At 36.1% G+C, this 19692-nt stretch overlaps 1 protein-coding gene across 10 annotated transcripts in view; it reads right to left on the reverse strand.

Moving 5' to 3' along the window:
* Positions 1-1703: 1703 nt before the first annotated feature.
* Positions 1704-19692, reverse strand: part of LOC121079460 (splicing factor SWAP) — a 48626-nt gene continuing 30637 nt past the window's right edge. For 5 of the 10 annotated variants that reach the window (XM_040576761.1, XM_040576766.1, XM_040576769.1 and 2 more), the window contains exons 14-19: positions 15315-15580; positions 8901-9056; positions 7448-7573; positions 3489-3659; positions 2630-2702; positions 1704-1800 (exon numbers count right to left, since the gene is read on the reverse strand). In XM_040576761.1, coding sequence (XP_040432695.1) covers positions 1735-1800; positions 2630-2702; positions 3489-3659; positions 7448-7573; positions 8901-9056; positions 15315-15580 — 858 coding nt within the window. In that variant the 3' untranslated portion in view covers positions 1704-1734. Of the gene's footprint in view, positions 1801-2629; positions 2703-3488; positions 3660-7447; positions 7574-8134; positions 8204-8900; positions 9188-15314; positions 15581-19692 lie in introns of those variants that run through there. The other 5 variants (XM_040576765.1, XM_040576771.1, XM_040576764.1 and 2 more) reach the window with 4 other exon arrangements.

Here is a 19692-nt window from a genome sequence, read left to right on the forward strand (position 1 = left end):
TTATGCTTGTTAAAACATTGCAGGTAACTTTTAAAACAGGTAAAGAGTGGATAGCACAATTATATATTACTGGCTAGATGGCTCTGTTTCATCACAACTTACATGCACCATCGAATTTCTCTGCACCAGACACAACATTTTAAATTGTTGTAGGACCGTAAACTCTGCTAATTGTTATTGATCAAAAATTGAAAAGAAACATAACTTATTAGTTGTCCTAATAGTTTAAATATTGTTCTTTCACTCCAAGAGAAAAGCACTAGCAAATGGCATATCAGCTCCCATTTGGACCATTGTGTTACTTTGGGTTTGAATTTGAACATCAGTTGAAGGAAACCCCGGTCATACGAGTAAGTATCTAAGGTGCTATTAGCTACCTTGTTTCTCATACTGTTCTCCTCGACATCCCTTATCACCATTAAAAGCAAATGGAAAGCCCATTCGGTCCCTGGTCATCTGAATAAGTAAAGCTTCTCAACTGAGACTGTGTATAAAGACCTTTGTGTCTTTATTTGATAAGAAATCAACGTCTCATCTGCCTAAAATATGATAAAAAAAAAAAAAGCTGTCCCAGTAGTGTAACTGAGCTATTATCTAGATATATTCACTGCACAGCATATCCTTTCTTTTGTCTATTATAATTTTAGAGTAGTATCTATTACTCTAAACATCGTTCAAGATTTTCTTCCTTAGTATTAACCCATTTAAACTGGGCACACAGCAACCACTTTTGGAAGATGTAAATGAAAGTAGCTAAAGGTCACAAAAATTCAGCCCTAGCTGAAAGAGCATCTGGGGATTTTTAATTATATCTTCTCTTTAGTGATTGCCTTTTTGCACTCATTTAAAGAAGTATTTCAATTAAAAAATGATAGTCTCACTGTACTGCAAGGAATGCATAACAAACAAGCCTACAATTATACTGAGTTCAGAAGAAAAGATCTGGAAAGTGTTGACTGGTATGTGTCATAGAAGTTAGTAAGCATCTTCCTCAACATCATGAAAGATGTTAAATTAAAAGAATGGTGGATTTCTGGTAAGTATAACCACAAAAACATACGCTCTGTAGCTAAATAGAGAGAAACATGTTCGGACATTGAGGCTTTTATTGACTTCAAAAGGTCAGCAACTCAAATGGAGGCTCGCAGTCCCTTCTGAATGATGGACAGAAAATTATGTCCCCTGTCCAGAAACTGTCCACTACTAACATCAAGGCAAACAAGCATTCTTAGATCATTCTGTGCCTGAAGGAGATGAAAAGTATCTCTCAGCCTAAGGTAGCTAGACAGTTGTTATTTTAAGAAGCAGAAAGTATTAAAGAAAACAAACTTCTAACAGAAGTCAACCGCAAACAATTAAGGACTCCACAAAAACTCTGTAGCTAATGAAAGATGTTTCGTTCTTTATTATTGTGTAATACTTTTATCACAGAAACATGGTATTTACAAATATACACATACAGACTGCTGATCATAAAATGTTACTGAAGAATTAGTCAAAAAATCAATTTACAAAAACCAAAAACTTTCCAAAGATATTCTGGCTGAAAAAATTCAATGAAATTTCAAGGAGACAGTTCTGTACAGAAAGATAGGTTTTAGCTCCTCAAGGTCTGGTAATATTAGACAAGAGAGTTGTGAACCAAGTGAGCTAAGCTCACCTGTACATTTGAGATGAGGCAGTTTTTATATTGTTCTTTTTCACATAATTTCTTGATGGTCAGTTCAACAGGTCTCAGGAGGCACTAGTTTGTATGTTTTTGGAAGCTGCAAGCATTGCTCTCACTTTGGCCATAAGATCCTGTAGAAAATAAGAGAAAAATTATTAGACTTGCCTAGGCCTTGAACAGAGCTAAAGCATGTGATTGAAAAAACCTGCATGAAAGGGCTAGTTTATGCTTCAGTCACATAAAATAGATTAATGACGATGAGATATTTAGCCTTGGGCCTGTGATACCAGGCAGTAGCTTTTAAAAAAGAAATAGAATTATTTTGACAGAGGATGGGTATCTTAAAACCATGTTAACATTTAATTACTGCACACTGTATCAATGCATATACCTGATACAGCTATTTGTAAATAGTTATGCTATGAGTCACAGCAGACTTGAACATATCAACAAAATCATAACGAAAATTCAGACATAAACAGCAACAAGGGTAAGACTAAGTTGTGGATGTTGCTCAACGCAAAACAAGCACTTACTTTAGTTTGCAAGAGGACATATTTTTCCTCTATCGTCAACACCACAAACTTAGCCTTTGCCAAGCTGTTCCTCTGACCTTTCTTCCATGAAACTTAAGAGCACAACATAGCAAGACGGGCTCTCAGTAATACCTGCTGTTCGTGTATTGTTCTAGCATAATGTGGACTTTCATATCTTAACAGTGGATACACTGCATCGCAATGAACTTAGCTACTTTCATTTCAAGTTTAGTCAACCCTCTAAAGATCAAGCTGCTAGGGAAGCAACAAAATTGTTTTTCTCATAAGCAAACAAATTAAGAATGACAATGAACATGTCTCTATATCATATGCAAAGCTCAGAATTGTACAAGGTATTAAATGGAGATTACAATATGATGGACGCACTCCATTAGGCCGCTAATTTGAATTTGTTTATTTGTACCTGAGTGATTTTACTCTGCACTGAAGACACGATCGCTGAAGAGATTTGGCCATCTTTTTCCTGAGAAACTCCCCTAAAAAAGTAAAAATCCATGTTAAAAGTTTATAGCTTACGTTTTCAAAATGAATTTCACTCACCATCAGAGTTTTGGGCTTTATTGTACAATTCTCTCATACACTAATAAACAGTTCTCTCATTCAACCAGAAGTCAGGGTAAGTCACGGTCAGAAGACTCACTCCTGTGTAACTGACAAAAACAAATCTCAACAGCAGGCTAGGGATTTTGAACAGGACTGCACTGTATTCTGTTGAAATAATTTAACTGTGAATCTCACAAACACACTGAAATTCAAACCACCCTGTTAAAATTCTACTTCAGAGTTACCCCATTTAGCGAGAGTTACCATTTTCTAACTTAGAATCACACTGCAGAATTTTACATGTAAGTTTTATTGTAGGAGTATGTCAAGGTATACTTGAACAAGGAGCAGAACCTTCAGTTCTCTACATTCAAAGGATCACATTTCATCTCATACATAACATGAAAACTTCTTTGACAAATTAAATTTGTACAGTACTTTCCTGTCTTAAATGTAAATGTAGCAGAGGTAGTGTTAACATATTTTCCAGGTTTTGAAATCTGATCCTAAAATTTCACTGGATTACATAAAAACTCCATCAGGCAATGGAGATCCAAGCTCATCATTAGACTGATGTACAAAGTGCCATCCTCTCAGCGTCTTCTACTTTTAATATACGTACATACAGAGCTCCTCACCATACCAATTAGGTCAAAAGACACATTCACAGTCAAGAAACATAAGCAGTGCAATATTACCCTACTAAGAAAATGTATTACCTGGAGCGTTCCTGGCTGGATTCCCTGCTCTCCACAGGAGAGACACTAGCTGAATGCACAGAATTTTTGTGTGTGGATGGTTTGCCTGGTGACACAGCTGGTGAAGGAGACCTAGCTTTGGACTTAGTACGTGACCTAGACCGCCTCTTCTTCTTCTTTTCATGGGGACTTCTGCGAGAAGAAATATTTTATTGAAGGATAGTTACAGTAGTATTAAACTAGCTCAGTGAAATGTACTTTTCACACTTCTAAAGGATTACGTAGCGCTCTTCCACAGGATACTTTTCCATGTACACTGAGCAAGCGTTCGAGTCTTACCCCAATATTGCATTTTCTTACCCCAATACTGCACTTCTCTGGTTGTGCAAAGCAATGTCTCAGAAGCTCCATTTAATAAATTATGACAGGAAAACTACTAGTATCTGAGGCTGTCACTTGGAATACTATTTCTCAGGTACAGAGGAATTAGGCGGCAGTATTTGATACTTTAAAGAATGACAATGAAAAGTCTTTAATTGAAGATCTGCAGAATAACCTCACTAGAGGGAAGTTCCTTCTCAAACAACATCCTACATCTAACATATAATGAGAAATAGAATAATTTATATATCCCTGTATTTTTTTAGCCCATGAAGGAGCAAACCATGTAACTATAGCTTTGAAAAAAATCTACAAGGTAAATCCACAGTTTGCTTGCTTTTTAAAAACAATTACTACAGTAATCCACTCCATAACTCAACATACTGCAGGCTCAAAACCCTAAACAAGCTATTGTATACTATGCAAGCAAACCTTCACCTAGCAAGACGTTTGAAGTGCTAACCATTCCTGACTTGGAAATTTTATATACAAACATTTGCTTCTAAGAGAATGGAACAAATGACTAAGGGTACCTGATGTATTTACTATTGACAGAAGGCGGAAAACAGAGGTTGCCTTATATGAAGTGTTAAGCTCAAAGAGAATTCAACTACTAATATACTACAGATGAAACTATCAAAGCTTTTACACTCGTTTATGGACTTATGTCTAAGATTTACATACCAGTATTGATATTACTGTAATCAGAATTACTAACTTAGCTTTTAGGCAATACCTCACTGCAGGCACATCTCTCTCGCTTTCTCTGCTGGGGGTGCTGGCACACCTTCCATTTTTAGAGCTCACAAGGTTAAAAAGGTCAGTTCAAAAAAGAACTAGAAATGCTCTGCTAGAAGTCTAAACAGAAGTAAGTTTCTGAGGCTTCTGACACACCTTAAAACATTGTAAACCTTAGACCCATCTTTTAAATACCGCATTGTTGATCCCTTTATTTTCATTTTCTTGTGAAATTTTCTACTTTAAAGGCAAATATGCTATAATAAATACACACGTAAATATTCTATAATTACAATGCTTAGAATTTATCATATGATTGTCTGATTTTTTTTTATATAGAAGTCAGCATTCAAGACAAATTACAAAATGCACCTTATTCTTTTCCTGCATAAATAATCATTAAATGGCAGGGAAAAAACACACAAAAACACAGCTCTATTGGCCTCTAACATTCCCATAATTTTGAAAATAAAAATCCTCTACAAAGTTGGTTATTCCTTGACTAGCTGCTTATGTACTGTAATTGCTCAATTTCTTAAAACATAACGTAATCAGGCAGTGAATATATTTCATATTTAACTCTTGAAAATCTCAGCAAACATTCATGGTGCTAGAATATTTTAGAGTAGGCTTTTTCGGTATTCTTAATCTCAGATTATAATGAACAAACACTATAAATGCTGAATGAAATTGTCTATCAATTTTCTAGTTTTAGAAGGGTCCACATGCTAAAACCAGGCTTATTTTTACAATATTTTTTCTAGGCACAAAAGCTAGCATAAAGACCCATGCATATTCTCTGTGGAAAGCAATTCACTGCAGATGAGTTAGATTAAAATGATTAAGATGATTACAGATGAAGATGATTTACATTATTCTTATTCAAGTAACTATGATGACATCCAAGGTACAGGATAAGCAGAAAAAACAATTGTTACATTTATTCTGAAATAAACATTATTTTGTTAAGCAGTAAGCCACTAAATTCACAGAGGAGACAAAGCAGAGCTTCCTAGTTCTTACATATTTTCTTCTGGAAATGTACCTACAAATTTACAAGCAATGCTAGCATCACCACAGGTATCAGATTAATGCCTTAAGCAGTTTAAAACACCGCAGTATTTATTATGTCTAGGGTCCTTTTCAGTCCTCTGACGATACAGGATTCCAAAGCCTGCCTATTCTTTGTTTAGCTGTGGTTAACAAAAAGCACTCAGCTGACGGCTGCCATGTAAGATTCAAATCTGCATTTGGCTATCAGGCAAAATATACATTACTTCCTCACAGAAAGCCTAAGTAAACTAAGTGGCTTTTGAAAGATCACGAACCCAAACCTTCCTTCCATTACACCCACTGCGAAGAACCTACTCCATAAATGAAGATCAGGAAAAATGGTGCACCACAGCATCTATCTACATTTTTACTTGACATTTAACATGTCAGTCCTAGCTAGGCTTTCTGCAGTCAGAGCTGTAAAATGTCCTCAACTATGTTTATCTACAATATTCTTTCTTCAGTCTACTTTTTTGCTTTTACTGCCATATGTTGTTGTGTAGTGTTCTGTTTTCTTGTCTGAGGCCTAACAAAAGTTTTCAAGTTCTACCCATATAAACAATATTGTTTGAAGAGGAGTCTCATTTATTTCAAAACTCCAATCATAATTTAGCACTTTGAATAGCATTATTTTCAACATGATTTATAGCTTAAAATATCAAACGGTCAAGCAGCAGGCACACCAACGCTGCATGAAAGAACATCACAGGGCTGTGAAACAATTCTTGCAAGTATTTATAGGAAGAAAAACATTCTAAGCTTCTATATATTGGATCTTTTCTGCTTAACCAATTTGCATGCTGAATTCCACAGAAACCTCTATTTTTATCTCAACTTTGAGTATGAAAAACTGAATCAGTTGAAGTATACTGATAAAGTTCTCATTTATACATACCATACATCAATTAGCTAGAAGCTGTTAAGAGATGGAAAGTTATCCTAAGAAACAATGCCAATATTTTAAAAATCATGAAAGTGAAAGTGACCTCCTTGTTTCCTACTCTACAGGAGATATGGAAAAACAGATTAAAGACAATCTTCACTGATGCAGAGAAAGAGTCTGTATGTTCAGTTTAGTAACTCTTAAGGTGCTTTGTTTTGTGTACACTGCAGCTGTACATGACAAAATTAGCATGAAAATTTTCACTTCCTCCCACGTTGAACTTAGAGACAAAACATTTCAAGCCTTTTGGGCACACATTTTGCAGATGTTTTTATTCTGCACCAGCGAGATGAAATAATGGTTGTTATGCCATCTTGCCAATAGGAGGTTCAGGTAGACTATATGCAAGGTGGTCTCAAAAAAGGCACCACTTATTTTGGATTTCACATTCCACTCAGGTAGTAAAATAACTGTTGAACATAAAACAGACTTTGTTAAACTGGATTTTCCCTTTATTTGTGCAGATACGGTGAGTGGTCAAGCAACTTTCAGATACTGGTATGAGTAACTTAACACCAGTATATGGCCTCTGTGGAGGTCGTATCAACTGGACAAGTGGAACATGAAAAACAGACCAAAGACTTCAGAGTCCAAATAAAATCCGAACTTTTACAGCTAGGAGACAGTACTGTATTAACATTCATTGATTTGGTTCAACATTTAGCGTTCAAACATATACAAGAATGTGCAAAGAACGATAATCAGTGCTTCTGGTTTTTCTTTTCCTCCACAGATGTATTTGTCTAATAAAATAAAGCCCCAGATGAAAAGAAACCCAAAGCTTTAAGTTTTATCCAGGGAGTATACAACACTTCAGGCAACATTTAAAGTCTTCTGATACCGGAAGATAACCTCTTATACTTACTTGGATCGTGCACGTTTCCTACTGTTTCCAGGACTATTACTGATGCGATAAGCTGTTGGAACACTCCTTTCCTCTCTCCGTCTTTCTGGTGTGTGAGCCCTCCTCCTAGGTGACCTTGATCGTGACCTAAACAGGAAAAAACACCCAAAAGTTTGCTTTTTGTTACTTATATTATTTGTATAATTATTTTTGTTTCGGTGGAATTGTGCTGTCACCAAACACAAATGTAACACCATTCACTTCTACTTTATATCATTATGGGGTACTTAGTCTCCAAGACTTGTCAGTTGCTTATGAATTTCTAACCCATCCAACGCATTTAGGGTGTAGTTATCCATTGCTTTTCACTCCCAACACTGGGGGGGGGGGGGGAAAAGCAATTTTTTTTTCAGTATTGTGTGCTGACATCAATGTCTGTATTAGTAGGCATGAATGTTCCACTTCAGTGCAGTCACCTTTTGTGGCAACAGAGTTTACTAATGATGGTACACAGAAGTCCAATTTGGCTTGAAGCCTGGAATTGTCAGGCCTGACCTTGTCTTCTCAAATTAATGGAATGTTTTTAGAACTGCTGCATCACAGAGATAAATGCAAGTTTTTGTTTTCAGTTCATCTCCAGCTCTGACAAGTCCAGGAAAATTTGTCCCTGATGCTGCAGAATAATCCTAACACAGCTAATATTTTCACCTGTGCAAGTGACCAACAACCCACGACCGGCATTGTTTGGCACTAGCACTTTCACTTGAAATATTTTTCCTAGAGAGAGAAAGAGAAAGACCAAGATGAAAAAAAAAGCATGCCCAGTTAAGATCAGAAATCAACTTAACAGCCTAACTCTTTTTCTGTGTGATCTGCAATTAAGTTGACGTGCAAATAAAAACCTGAGTATTTTTTAATAACCAAATAATTTGAATGAGGAAAGTCCTGAAGAATGGAAGGGAGACAGGGAGGAGATTGAGAAGGGGACAAGACAGGGACCCAGCTTGAAAAAAAGAAAGAAAAAAACCTAGGCCCCAAATCTAACCCAAATTCACGGTAGTAACAGTTAATTTTGTTCCCACTAAAGCGTATAGTTCTAATCATTTGATTTTTATTTGTTTATTTTCAAGCCTTTATTTATTTGCTATAGGTATGTCACTCCAGGTATACCAAACATTCATTTTCTTTCGTTCTTTTGCAGTGACTAAAAGAGAAGCCATTTGTGAAATCACTGATCTTCTGCAGACTTGCACCATATATTTAGTATATACACACACGCTCCTGAGCCATTTCTCTTATACCTACAACAGAACCGATCAACTGAAAATGAAAAAAATAATCACAATGGCAGTTAAGGGTTGCAAATTAACTGCTTTGTCACTTAGAAATCTGATCTTTACCAGGCCTTTCAGAAGGATTAAAAAAGGAAAAAAAAAAAAACAACAGATCATAAAGTTTGGGGTCAGTCAGACACCTTGACATTTTACCAGGATTTCCCTCAAAAGAGCGCCAGCAGTCAAATCTTTTCGTTGTCGAAGCTGCCTGATAACTTTCCCGCTCTGTTGCTGCTGCCATTGATGAGTTGCTCAGACTCGGTTCCATGCTCAGTGTCCCTGTGGATGCTGTGAGTCTGTGATACGGAGGCACACACTTCACATTCAGAATAAAATGTGCTAGTTTTGGTATTAACTAGACTCCTGAAAAGGCTCAGTCCCTTAACCAAAAGCTGAACCTTAGTGAAACATGCCTATATGGACCAGCCTAAAAAAAGTCCAAACAATCAGAAAGAAAAAAGCATTAGCTTCATTTTTATGAACCAGATATGATGTTTTTTGGTTCTACAACATTCTTCCAACCACCAAACGTTAAGAACTTGGCCATTAGTTTCAACAATTACAAACAGCTTAACAGTTTTACTGTGATACAACAATTATTACTTTCATTACACTATTATTTTAAGACACGCTATTCCTTTCAAGTCAACAGAACTTGTGTTTAGAAGGGTCCCAAAAGTTCAAAGGATTACAAAGCTTGGCATGTCTCATTACCATACAGGAATTAAAACTAAGTGAAAAGACACTACCTCAGCAATAAGAAAACTGACTTGGAACAAACAAAGAGCAGTTACTTCCAAATCTCTCAAATTTCTGCAGTTGAGGCAAAAAGTCAGTCTCTCTCTCACACAAGCATTCTGAAGCATTCTTCCCAAACTTATTGAAAAGTGACCCACTAATGAAGCATGCCACTACTACCTATTGTTTGTTACTCATTAACTCGGTAATTCAGTATGTGGCTTAGCGCTATTATGTTACTAGACAGTATAAAGGAAAATGATCAATATCCAACAGAAGTTTAGACTTTCCATCTCTACTTTAGGTCAAAATGAACATCCAAATGTCATCGAACCATATCATTCAATACCTAATGAGCGCCTCTCCATCCCCTCTCATACACAAACCACACTCACACATACAAAGACATCATTAGCTTAGATCATGTGCTAAAAAGATCTACTTTTAGAAAACAGAGATGCAGATGAACGCAGTCATTTCTTACAGTTACTGTCCATCAGCTTCAAAATCAAACTTCCCAGCTAGAACAGCATACCTACAACTCCAGGGACTGACAATTTACACTTCTTTAAAGAGCAGCACTATCAGATGCAATTCACATCTAACTTTTTATGGTGCTTTGAAGCTGATTAAAAGAAAGACACCATGAATCATTTACTAGAGATGATCGAAAGATACCAAAGGCTCTTTGCCAAGACAGATTTAACAGATATGCCTCACCTTTGACCTTAATTACTGATGTGTAATAAGTCGTTATCTCTTTGGGACTAACGCCTCCAAAGCAAGCCATGCTAAAATATCTTACAGTGTTTTTATACATTGTTTACTGTTTCTATGACTTAAATTTAACTTTAACCTGTCATGTTGGTCTAGAATTAAAGCCATACTAGGCCAGGAGCTTTGTGGGACTAACTTTGGCAGGCAAATTTTGGTTCAGAAAATAGCATTCATTTACGCAAAGAAATTTCTTGTAGTTGTAGCACATGGCTCCATAAAAGCACTGTATCTGGGTTCCTTGCAAAACTACTTTCTTTAAACTTGTTTCTGTTAAACAGGCTTGGTTGTGCTACCCAGAATAATGAATATTCAAGACATGCTTTGAATTAATTTGCTGTTATTTGAACATATTTTTTCAACTTCAGCAGTACTAAAGTTGCATTAGAAAATACTAAAAAAAAATGCAAATTGTACAAAATTGTACCTTACCAAGGCCTATTTTTAAATGAAGCAGTGTCTATGCCTCTAACAATGCAAAACCAAATGATAAACAAGTGATATAAAACAGTATAGAAGTATATTGCAATGATTATTTCCATGATTTCCAAAACTAATTTTGATTCAAAACCAAAGAAAAACCAAAAACAAAGTTTGACAAGAATGCTGAACATCACTTGAACAAAGACAGCAAAGACAGTTACTGTAAAGTTATCTTTAACTTCACTTCCTACATCTCATTCCCTATTAACTTGTTAGAAACCAAAATCAGTATATAGTTTGTTGTAATCTTATTTTTTGAAAGAACTTATATGATTAAATAGTAACTACTCAAAGCATTAAAGAGAAGCTCATCGAGTGTCCGCATGGAAATCTCACAAAATCTAAGACTTTTACGACTGTTCCCAAATACAGGGCACATGGTGAGTGGTCATTATTACAACTTAGAGGTAGTTCACTATTCATTATCATCCAAGTGCAATACAGTCTAATGAGAAATTGTGGAGTATGCATCTCTCTTTTGGTTGTCACAGGTAATTTAAATATAACAGTTTAAACAGCTTCAAATCTAAAACACATTTTTTCACTGTACAGACCCCTCAAGCCCAACAAACTACTCTCTAGGAAAGTTATGAATTAAATTACTACAAAAAAATCCTCTTTGTTATTCCACTTTTTTGATTAATGTGATCTGTAGCAGTAAGTACTACAGAAAGAAAATTCCAGCTTTTTTTTTTTTTTCAGTCTACTGCACCAATAATTGCTCTATATTGTGGTCTGCAGGTTAGCATATACATCTAGTCCAGGATGGAATAAGGCAACAAAATCTCCAACACACTACATTAGATTGAGACATTCAAATAAAGCAAAGTTACTCAAAATAGGAATGTTCCCATATAATTTAGCATCAATAACCAGACAATAAAGACTATCCTCTAGGCACCATCCAATTTATAAAAGATGAACACAGTAACCGCTGCAAATAGTTCACAGCTTTATCCCAGGTGGTTATGACTCTTTACATAACTACTTATTCAGCAGTAAACTGTAACATCCAGTGTTTTAGGAATCTAGAAAAGTTACACATTTTGCATCAAGCACTGCGAAAACTAAAGACATAAGAGACGTGAAAGGTGCCATGTTTTGAACAAGGCAAGGCAACAAATGGAAATTATATTTATATATTTAGTGTTGAAAATTAAGAAAAGTTGTATCTCTTCTAGCTAGGCACCAACATTTGCTTCTTTTGGGGAAAGTACTAAGACAAGGCATTATTTTTACCTTAGCATTTGAGAGACAAAACATGTCAGTATCTGAATGGGTTATGAATCAGCCTCCCACTCTTGATTACTTAATTATTTTACAACCTTTCCAGTTTCAGGGGCAAGAACTTTGATTTTGTAAACAAACTGAGTACTTTAAGGATTATCAAACACTTTCAGTAAAGCCTGGCTAACTATCGCCATCATTTCTTGTACAATGTGAGACCATGGGGTTAATTTTTCAAGGACCTAATTAGAAATACAGAGCTAGAGAAGACTTAAAGAAATCAGACTATTCAATACTCTCTAAACCATCATTCTTAATACAGAAATTTCCCATGATGGCGCTTTCACAAGCTGTATTAACCACTGAGAAACTATAAAAAGCTTTCTAGTCTCTCTTCCATTAATTTAAATCCATTACTTCTCATCCTAACCCCAGGGACTGAAGAAGAATGTTCTATTCCCACCTTTCTGGCATACGTGATGACTCATTTAATTTTCCTCCAGTTTTTCCAAAGTCATAATTCTAAATCTCCTCACCACCCCACCTTTTTTTTTTTTTTTTTAGTTTATGAAAATTTTTGCTGATTCACTCCAATCTTCCTCTAGCTGGTCAATATCCTTCTGAAGTGTCATGGTCGAAGCTGGACACAGTACTCCACCTCCCATCTCAAAATTATCTTTATACATCTTATTTGCAACACTGGAATTTGTCTTCCAGCTGAGGATTCATTCAATCCATCCTGCATAAGACTTGCTGTCTTGACTGACTATATATATTTTTTTCCATTTCAAATTTTTTACTGTACTCCCACCAGACTACTCCTTACTAGTATATAAGAAAAACTGTAAGCGATAAAATACTCTTCCATTAAAGTAAACCAACAGTCACTATATTTAGTATAATATGCAGGAAGAAGGTATTAATTACTATTAATTACAGGAAGACCTCAAGCACAAGTTTAGATTTAGTCACACTGAGAATGCTGTAGATAGTAAGGTAAATTTAGACATATAACAGGTCTTCTGTCAAAAAGTTTCTCATACAACCTGCAGAAACCTCAAAGTGAAAGGGCAACAACTCAGCACTGATGATACTGCCTTAAGTTCCCAGAAACAATGGTTTCCTGCATGGGAGACCCTCCAGAGACCTTTGTTTGAACTGGCATTCTCAGATCAGAAAACAAGATGAATGAGAGCCCTTTCCTGTTCAGCTTTAACACTAGTCAAATTTTAAGATGTGCAAAATGTTCTCAATGCAAGATGTGGTGCAGTTCTGAAACAATTTTAAAATTCAGCCAGCCAGCATCAAGCTTACTGGACCTCTCAGGTGAACAATTCAAACAGCTGATCTAGGAAAAATCCATCCAGATTTAATTAGGTGTCATCCATTATGCTAGGGCTAGTATGCATCTATTAATTGATTTGCGCCAGGAAGCATATTCTACAGGGCACACAAAGATTAGCTCCATCGGATTAACTATTTGTAGTGACTTTTGTGTAGTATGTCCACCAACTGAATTCTGGCCAATCAAGAAAAAAAATCCACTAAAAAATAAGACTGTCCGTGATATGTGTGTTGGACTTCAGAATAGAGTAGTTCGGTCTTTCCACTACCAGAACCAAATGTAAATCAGTTGGTGAAAGTATTCAAGCCTTGATAAAGAAGGAGATATCTTCAGATCACCATGAAGTCACTGAAGACATCTCAATATACATCTGACTTGGTTGTCATTAATCTGGTTAGTGCCAGATGCAAGCTCATGCAAGATGCAGGATTATCCTTAACCTACAGAGTAGCAGACTCAAGTACTAATAAGAATCTTCTTAGATGATTCTTTTTCAAGGTACCAGAAAGATTATTATTTTTTTAATCATTACTTTGATGATTCTCCTTGTTTTCACCATTTATCAATAAAACAGTAGAAGAACATACATGACATAGCTTGTATGAAGATACAGGGGAGTTCCGACATGGGAGTTCCAAGTGAAGATACAGCTTGGCAGGGAGCTGAAAAGATCAGTGATTCACCTGACAAGACTTTTCCTCAAGATATCCTCCACTTTGAGAAGACACATATTCACTTCACTAAACAATGAAAGCTTCATTCAGCATCATTCCCTTTATACACCGGTATGTGCAAAAAAAGAATGGTACCAGAATATTTTGGAATGCATCTAATAACATACAAAGTATCATGACCACCTGTTTGTCAAAAGCAGTCAAATAAGCATTGTGCCAGACCGATCGTTTAAACCCAAATCAAGTTATGTTCATTTCATTTCTTTCATCTCTGAGTAGCAGAGATGTCTTCAGTGAAGTATCGTATTTAACCTAAGAAAACTAGTATAAAATATCAAGTTTTAAAGCGTTAACACATATATTAGCATAGTTAGACACTTTGTTAAATATATTTGAAGTTTTGTCACATCACCATCAACAGCTAGAAAAAAACTGAGAAATAGCTGAACCAGCTGTTTCTATAGAAGAAGCATTTAAACCATTGGCATGTCCACAGAGGTAATACATAATTCTGCGTGCATCAGATACATATACAGCTATGGTAGTATTTATATGCATAATTCATTTGAACTACAAGTTACTGAAATACTGTTTGGATATTCTGTAGCATGATCCAGAGACTACAACCCCGGGAACATGCCCTTCTGACTGATCACAGCAACTGCTCTGCAAAAGGAAATTAAGATACAACAGAAGTTTACAGACAGCAATCTTTAAAGGTTCCTAGACCCAAATGTCTTAGATGTAATTAATAGTATTAATATAACATAATATATATAGCCAGATAATTAACATAATGCATTTAATCTCATTAATGGTCAAATTTAGCCCAACTGCAGTGGGCTACATTCTTCTATGGTCTCTGTTCCACAACAACTCTGCTTTCAACCTTCTTTGATTCCTGTCATCTCTCTCCTGCCATTCATCCATCACATCTTTTCACATGCTACCCAACTGCTTGCTTTACTTCTGAGCTTTGCTGTTCAACCAGCTAGTTCTCTATTTCATGTTTTAATATTGCTACTATACCAGAGCAATAGCCACAAACTCCTCTTCTTGTTATAATCACACTCCTACATAGTATCACCAGGTATTTCACAGACCAGAGTGAAATTTGCTGGTGTAAATTCTGCACTATGTATTTAGAAATTAACAACTATTTCATCAAAAATATTTTCAGAGATTTTCCATATTTGATATTTTCTCACTGTCTTCAGGGTGACTATATCCCTATGTAATTAGAGAAGTGCAAAAACATTTCCAGTATTAGCTCACACAGAACTCTAGAGAATATGGTTGGTTTCCAAACCCACCTTGAATGCCTGACAGTTCTATAGGCAGTGGGAAGTGAGTGCTTTGCTTTTGAATGTGATCTAGATCTGGACTTAGATGAAGAATGATACTTGAAAGGTGATCGAGATCTTGTCCGAGATCTTTTCTTGTGTTTTTTTCTTTTTTTTTCTTTTTCTTCATCCCTAGGAGGATCCTTGCTTTTGCTTGAAGGCCTTTCTGCTTGTTTAACTTCTAAGGTAGGTAAAGTTCTGACTGCAGTCACAGGACATGGTATACTACTGACACTCTGAAATCAAAGGTAAACAAAGAACACCATCATTCAGTTTTGAAAATTGCATAAAAAATGTTTAATTTGAGAAAGTCCTATGTGTTTAGACAATACATAAGCATCTCTAGATCTTTATAGCTTTTTATACTAAACAGGGGGTTACATCTACTGTTATGCATGCCATGTAAATACACAGTTCTGGCAAAGAAACTTAAGATATCCTACTCACTAATCTTGCCTATATATATCTATGTATGTATATATTGTCGAAATGCTGGATAACAAGTACAACAGCAAGGAAGATAATAACTAACAATCATCTTACATTTTTGACTCAAGAAAGTATGAGAAATACATCCATCTTAAGAAAATAGTTGTTAAATCAATAACAATCTAACCTCCCACGACTGCTTTAAATCCTCACAGTGCTGCATTAGTATTATGTAAAGCGCGCGTAAGTCAGGGTCACATCTTCAAAAACACAAATCTAACATTATTCAATAGAGGCCTATACAGTCCCCCAAAGGTATATATGCAAGTCGGGATACACGTTAAGACTCTCAGCTTAAGTAGGTATACTCCTGAGGTTTTCATCTTTAGTTTATAGAAAAAATGTGTTCTAAAAAAAAAAAGTCTACTACCAGATAACTTTTCATGTATTTATCCTTTTGTTTAAAAAGGTATAAACCAGAAAAATACCATCAGGACTTACTGATATTCAAGATTAAGTTTTCAAGTCACTTTCTTCCTTGAACTGTGCTATTTAGATTAGAACCTCAAGTAAAACAGCAAAATGAAATAGCGCTGATACAAATTATTTCTGTACTTTACGAAATAAGTCGTTTGCATGTAAAGGGCTGGAAAAAATGACAAAAGTTATTAATCCTAATGATAGAGCAGGCCCTTGCTCAACTCATGTTCAGTGAGTAATTCTGACTACAATTGAGTGAATTAAGCAAAACATACCACACTCCGAGAAATTTTCAAATTACCAGCTTGTACCTGAGAGAATTCTGGTCAACACCTTGCTCAGAACAATTCAAGTCAGGCACTGTAGATAGGCTCCTCATTTCAAAGTCTGTCATTCCCCTAGCTGCCATTTCAAGGCAACTGGAGAAATCAGTTTCCCTGTCATAATTTCTGTTCCACCTGGTCTGACACTTTCACCATTTGATACAAGGATGCTTACCGTGATCAGAATAGAAACTAATCCATTAAAATCCCAAATAACCAAATTAGAAGCAGGTGATCTTCTCCTCTCTCTCTGCCCTTCTTCTACTGTGAATAGGTCAAGGCAACAATTGACTACATGTGAATACTCGGAAATTCGGCTTTGCTTCACATTACAGCAATGTTTCTTTTGTGAGCTTTAACTGATAACTGTTATCACAATATTTACAAAAATAGCAATAAAGCAGTCCTGAAGTAGTTTGCTTCAAGGATTATAAACATTTTATACCATTTTCATTTGAGTGACTGGTTTACTTGTGGCCTATTTCCAATTTCCCTAACTTCACAATCCACACGCAATTCCAGACACCTCATCTCCAAACTCAAGGGTTTCCTAAGAGACTACTGCAGCCTATTTTTGTTCCTTGACAATGTTATTCATGTCTTTATACAGTACCTTAGTCTCTTTGAACTCTACTGAATATGTAATAGACCAGTTTGCCTTGAAGTAGATAACTCTAATAGCTTGAAACAAAAGAGCTGTAGGCAAAGTAGAGTTAAGAGGAAAACAAGAGAAGGAAGAGAAAACAACATTTTTCAGTGCTCAAGTTCATTTGGCTGCACAAAACACAAGCTCTCATACCGTTAGCCAAAAGGAAGCTAATAACTGATTGACACAGGTACTTCTAGTGCACACGCAGGGATTCTCTCAGCAATCAGAATGAGGAACCCCGCACTGCTAAGCATCCCTCCATACCCACCACAAGCACTGGCTGCCAAAACTGTAATCTCTCCTTGACTTTCAGGATGCTTACAGTACGAGTGGCAGAGCTGTCCAGAACCCTCTGCGAAGTGTACTGCAGCCTGGCTGGATGGAGATTCAGACACAACAGCTCCAGCTTACTAATGAAGCATGTTTGGAAAGCTCTGGCAGAGATCATACAGAAGTAACTTCACCAACCCCCAAGTGAATATGTAGGTCCTGAGTGCAAGACAAGAGCTAGCGCAGAGAGGGAAGCCACCTACCCAGCCAAACTGACACAACGCACCGCTGGGACCGGGTGCTCAGAGGAGGTGTCACAAACATGCCGATTCCTGCAGTGGCAACTGTACTTTCAAGAAAAAAGCCACCAGCAAAACGGCTTGAAACATCCTCAGAGCTGAAGGCAGAGCTCTGTGAAGGAACGTAATGCCAGCAAGTTGCCAGGACAGGCAGAAAAGTTAAATAATGCCGCTGAATTTGAAAACAAAACAAAATAAACCAAAACTGTCTTGTGTCGGGCAAACAGAAGAAGCTGTCAGTGACTTGGGGTTTTACTAGGGAAAACTGATCCAGGCAAACTAAGGTAGTAGAGGCAAGAAACTGGAGTCAAGAGTGAAGCAAATCAATAAATAAAAATCAAAGCAAGTGCGGACAATGGGAGATTATTAAGTGTTTCCAGAAGGCAGAAACACTTTTTTTTTTTTTTTTTAACTGACCAGACTTTGCAAACCTGCAGGTCAGCAGAATGCTGTTTCAGAAAGCATGGCAACAAGCTGGTTACCTGATTAATTTTATTATGCATCTCAAGGGAAGGGAGATTTAAGTTTTTTGAGAACTCTCATAGGAAATTAGATTGCAAACTTTCAGACAGCATTCACTGAACCTCACTTCTTTGTTCCCTTAGGTTAACAGAATATTCTTTCAGCCCCCACTAAATATTACAGTGTCAGACAATTAGAGTTATTCTTCTGTGTTTTCTGTGGACGGCTGAAGGAAATCCTGCTAAAAGAACGCTTCCTACAGTAAACACTGGCTACAAGAAACGTTTCAAAGGTACTTCTTCAGAAAACAAAGATTATTGAAACACTCTCGTTTAAGAGAGATGGGTTAGGAAAGAGCTTTCTATCAGGAAGGATAGAAAACTATTGAGAACGAGTACTTCAGCTCATTACCAGACGTTTGCTTACTTGCAGTATTCAGAAGACCAGGACACACATTAGTTTTTCATGGGTTACATTACTTAATCAAAGTTCAAAATGAAGATTAGAAGTAAACCAGAAAGTGCTTATTAAAACAGAACAAAACACTGGCATTGTTCCTGGTACAAATGAACTTAACTGTGAAAGAACATTATTTATAATGTAACTAACACTTTCACAATTAGTTAATATTTTTTTCTACCCTGAAAAGCTGACTTTTGCATTAATTTCAATCTTGTGCTGGATCAAAGTTGGAAAGAGTTAAGAATTAGAACTGTGAAGAGTTAATCAACAATTATTTTATTTCATTAAAAATTAAATTTTATAAAATCTAAATTGCTTCAAACTTTTCTCTACCACTGCACCTTTTTTTGCTGCAGGTTCCCCGAAGATTGTGCTGAAATATTCTTTGACACAGAACTAGAAAGCAACTGTCTCCTAGCAATAAAAATGTACCATTGCTCTGTGCATCGGAGTGAGCAGTTAAAACTTTTAGAAGACTGTTAGTCCAACCCTAAGTTAAAATTACCCCAAAGTGATTAAATGTGATTGATAAAAACACTTGTTCTTCTAGAACAAATTAAATACTCAGTACTCAAACAGTTTCATCCCTGTTTAGTTGCTGCTACAACTAGTAACACTGCAGTGACCATGAGAATTTCTTTAAAAAACAAAAACAAACAAAACAAAAAAACAAACAGAATTTTGCATTTTCAATTTTGAAGAGTCAACTGCAAAGAAATTAGTGGTTGCGAATGTGTTTGCTGCACAGAGAAGTATGCCTTTATACCCTGAGTACTTTGAAGAACAAAAATCAAGGCAGAGAACATTCTTAACTCCCCCACATATCTAAATTCTTAAGATGGCAGTTCCTGGTATTCAACTTTTTTTCCATTAAATATTCGTTGAAGTAATTGCAGTATAAGGAATTACAGCTCTCGTGTAATTTTTTATGGTAGGGTTCTTGCAATAAAAGAAGTTTCAAATGCCAGCAAGAT

Source organism: Cygnus olor, chromosome 17 (genome assembly GCF_009769625.2).
Source record: "Cygnus olor isolate bCygOlo1 chromosome 17, bCygOlo1.pri.v2, whole genome shotgun sequence".
NCBI lineage: Eukaryota > Metazoa > Chordata > Aves > Anseriformes > Anatidae > Cygnus > Cygnus olor.